Below are 4,184 nucleotides of genomic sequence, written 5' to 3' on the forward strand. Positions count from 1 at the left end.
GACTAGCGTTATTTCGGCTTTTTCGATAAAACATTCACATTTTAAGTTTCAATGACTTTTTGAATAGCAACATGTTCAATGAAAGCGGTCGATTACCTGCTTGTTACCTGATTTCAAGTAATCTCATAGAAAAGATTATTCAACTTAGCTTCTGCTGTGTACATCTAGAGCAGCACTTGTTAGGAGGGAAAAGCCAAATTCAAAACGCCTCATTTAAAAAAAATTGAAAAAAACAACACAGATAAATAAACACTACTCATAAGGTTGCTGAAAATTCCTCGACAGCCCACTTCCGGTTTCACCCTTCTTGGGGCTCATCATATAGGCGCAATCTTATGTTCTACCTGAACTCAAATTGAACAAAATTGGTGACATACATGAGGCGGACTAGTGCAGCACATTCAGTTGCTTAAAAACATAAACGAGAAGTTCAACTGGGCTCCAAGTCAATCTCTTGAGAAGGCAAGTTTGTTTGCAAATGGGTGTATTTCGCTACCTAGTTGAATCCTTTCGCATATTCACGGAAAAATGAAAAATATTGCGTAAAAAGTATAGAAAACGTCAATTTTGGTCAATAAATCCAAGACAAACTCAGGATCACACCCGGGGCGTCTCGGGTTGTATTGAGCCAACTGATCGATCAATGGTGCTTCAGTAGAGATGAACTGTTTTGATTGGCTACAGACTTCTCGAGGCAGTACTGGCTAACCGGTGCAGGCGGGTGGGATGAACACCAAGGTATCCCCCTATTATGACTGGCCGATTGAGAGACATTTTTTGTACGATGCAAACTGAACCTATCTCACAACCGCATTCTTCACCCTGCCTTATTCGGATCGATTGAAAGAACCTAGTGCATTAGGTGCACGATTGTCAGGCAACGAACAATCTCACTGAAATTATGCAAATTCTACTGCACCACAATCCTTAGTCTCTTGTGTGCACAATTTGATATTTTAGTGAAATGTACAACAAACTTTCAAACACATTGTCCAGCCAAACCTTGATTATGTCACACGGTACTAAAGTGACTGTAGATGGGTCTTCTTGGCAACTTGTTCGTCATAGACTAAGTTCCCTTACACTATGAGAAATAAGCTCAGGTATGTACTCACACAATCACCATGCCTTCGTTCAGCTCGTTGGAGTTTTCAGCTATGGTCAGGAGGGAACGAAGGTATAACTTTCCATCTTCTCCATCTTGATGAACAATCGAGAGGACTCATTCCTGGAAATTTTCGAGTTTTCTTATTTCCTCTGCCTTACAATTCGTAACGCACTCAGATGGTGAACATAGATTTTGCACAGTATCTACTTACTCATTATACGCCGTGATGAGAAGAGTATTTTACATCGTGAAAACCACCTCACAACTGATATGTCAATTTATCGCGGTCACTATTTCCATTACCTCAGGTCACCTCAGTCAGACAGATGATTTATTTTCGTGTCCGTAGACCTCCGACTGTCATGACTTCAAAATGAGTCGTTGAGTGTGTCATGGCAACCGTGCTACAGTCACTTAACTCTCCTCACGCTAGTGGGCCCTCATACTGGACATAAAGTTGAAAAAAGGCACGATAACCTTATAACAGCGTATATGCTTCGCTGATGATCGATACAAATTTGCCGGTCCACAAAGCTTGAATGTGGTGGCGAAAAAGGTCTGTGTAAGACCCTGAAGATGGAATGTGATTTCGAAAGAACAGGATCGGCGAGCATCCATCCAGGGCCTGCTGAGACAGCTCACCCGACCTAAGCACGATTGTAGTGCAATGAAAAGGGCACTGTCTGCTTGTTTTTTAAGTTCGTTTCAAGCAGCTCCCAAATGGTACGATAGGAAGGAACGCAACACACTGAAAAGTGGAAAAAGTAGACAACTGCCAGATCAAACTACCTTCTAAGGTGTTCGGTCATTGGAGGGAAATTTATCACCTGTTCCTCAAATCGTCGTTGTACCAGGGTTAAATCGAGCCAACTAGAACTAAATTACATCTAGAATGTGATGTGCTCATTGGTGCTCAGCTACATCATCTATCGATTACAAAATCAAACGTGACTATGACTTGTGCTCACTGCTCATTGGGGGCAGACAAAAAATCTGTCACAACTGGTGTCGGATCATCACTCACCAAGTTTCAACAAGATAAAATAACGACCTGAAAGCTTTTTGAAGCAAACAACACAATGTTGTTCAGGAAATAAGCAGTTTAGTATGGGTTACCTGTGACTTTCTAATCAACCAGCTTGATGTGGATCCACGTGACAGTGTAGGAAGACACGCGGCCCAAATCATTAGTTTTGGTCGAAATTCCCGATATCACTAATACCACGCATTAACCTGCTCAGGGTATCAGTTTCACCCCAACTAAAGAGTTTTGCGGTTCTGTGAGAATCCGCGAATACCAGACACTTTGAGTTTACTTCACATGAGACCCAACTGTATGTCCCAAGTAACATGCGGATCCTTACCTCTGATTGCCAGATGTTCGTTTTCACCAACAGTTCATGTTGGTTCTTATCGCATTTTCCCACCATCCCTGTATGTCTTCGTCACGAGGAATCCAACATGGATTGGTATGATGTATAAATCAGCTGATTGGCTACCGAGATCATTGCATACAGCTGATGTGGACCAGTAATTCGACATAACCGGTCGGTGTTTACAGATGACCAACCGACGGGTGAAATAGCAACCTACGGATTCCTCGCCCACACAAATTTTGTGGTTCCATCAACGGGCAAAATCAAATACACTAAACACTAGAAAAACTATTCCAAACTGTTCTGAAATGGTTCAACTATCAAGTGAAGGGAACAGGAGAACATTTAACACAGAATCAATTTATCACCAGATAGACAGATACGATGACAAACCAATGAGTAACACTCAGACCTGATTCAGTCACACCCCTGGTCATCGTTGTGCTCCGATTTAATCAACAAGGAAACTCTTTTACTGGTGGTAGGTGTACCGCCTGGAGGTCTCTGTGGGGTGTCTGGCTGCACCTGATCGTCCTCATCGTACTCGTCGTCATCCTGACCCTGTTCTGCTATTGGTTGCAGCGACTTACGACGTTCCTGAATTCCCCGTGTCTTTGTTGCGACCACAGCAGCCAAGTTTTCATCCAAATCAATCTGAGAATGTGCATCCGGTGTTAAACTGGCTCTTCGTGAGGACAAAAGAATGCCCCGCAAATCATTGGGCTGGATCACTTTTGACGGTTTTACAATTGAAGAAGCTCGTCTTCTTGTAATAGGTGGAGTGGCCTCAAACAGACTCATCCTGGCATCAACCGGGGTTATAGAAAGCCCTCGTCTACCTAGGTATTTACGCCGTAACGACTCCGGTACATCCTCTAGAAACACTTCTTGTTTGCCAGGCTGCATTGCGGCGAAATGAAGTTTGAGGGCAATCTTTTCGTAGACGTCCATGAATTTATCGTCGTACGTCGCTGGTTCCCGCTGAAGAATCCGACGAAAGTACTTTTCGTCCCAACGCTTGAACGTATCTCGAATGACATTTCGTCCTTTTGCGGCCGCAATGATTTCAACCGCTGCCAAAGTCTCATCAAACAAGTTGGACATGAGCACACGAAACAGGCTTAGTTTTTTCTTGCCCTCCATACGAATCTTCAATCCTCTTACCAAAGGTTTCATTGTCAGACCCATAAAGCCCACAGTGAGTAGAATGATAACTATGGTTGCTGTAATCATCACATCTCGGTTGTACACGCCATCTGGACCAAGATGATCTGCTTGAATCAAAGCGGCCAAAGCAAAAGCAACCGCTCCTCTCAGTCCGCCATAGATTAGAATCGTTTGTTCGGCAAATGACAATTTAGTACCATCCACACGAACGCTATTCACAACTGCGGTAATGCAAATGACAACTAAGGCACGAGCAGCTAGACAAAGGATTACACTCCATAGAATGAAACCAGTGTGCCACACTAGATCTCCAGAGAGTCCCTCGATTCCCAAGTACAGAAAGATCACAGACTCACTCATTTCGGCTACCAATCTACTCAGTCTGTGCATCACATCCACGGAATCACGTTCCAGATTGTGGAAGGCATAGGCCGCTTGGATTAGTCCACATGCGATAAGGGAGATGATCCCAGACCAGCCAACACAATCAGCCATAACGTAGGAGAAATATGCTAGTAGAAAGAGTGTCAAAG

General features: G+C 43.5%; 1 protein-coding gene across 1 annotated transcript in view; it reads right to left on the bottom strand.

Moving 5' to 3' along the window:
- Nucleotides 1-2,901: 2,901 nt before the first annotated feature.
- T265_01670 (hypothetical protein) overlaps nucleotides 2,902-4,184 on the bottom strand; it is a gene marked incomplete at both ends in the record, with an annotated part of 1,992 nt that continues 709 nt past the window's right edge. Inside the window, one exon of the mRNA XM_009165736.1 lies at nucleotides 2,902-4,184. This exon is cut by the window's right edge and continues 709 nt beyond it. Within this exon, the coding sequence (XP_009164000.1) occupies nucleotides 2,902-4,184 (1,283 nt within the window).

This window comes from Opisthorchis viverrini, assembly GCF_000715545.1.
Source record: "Opisthorchis viverrini unplaced genomic scaffold opera_v5_18, whole genome shotgun sequence".
Taxonomy (NCBI): domain Eukaryota; kingdom Metazoa; phylum Platyhelminthes; class Trematoda; order Opisthorchiida; family Opisthorchiidae; genus Opisthorchis; species Opisthorchis viverrini.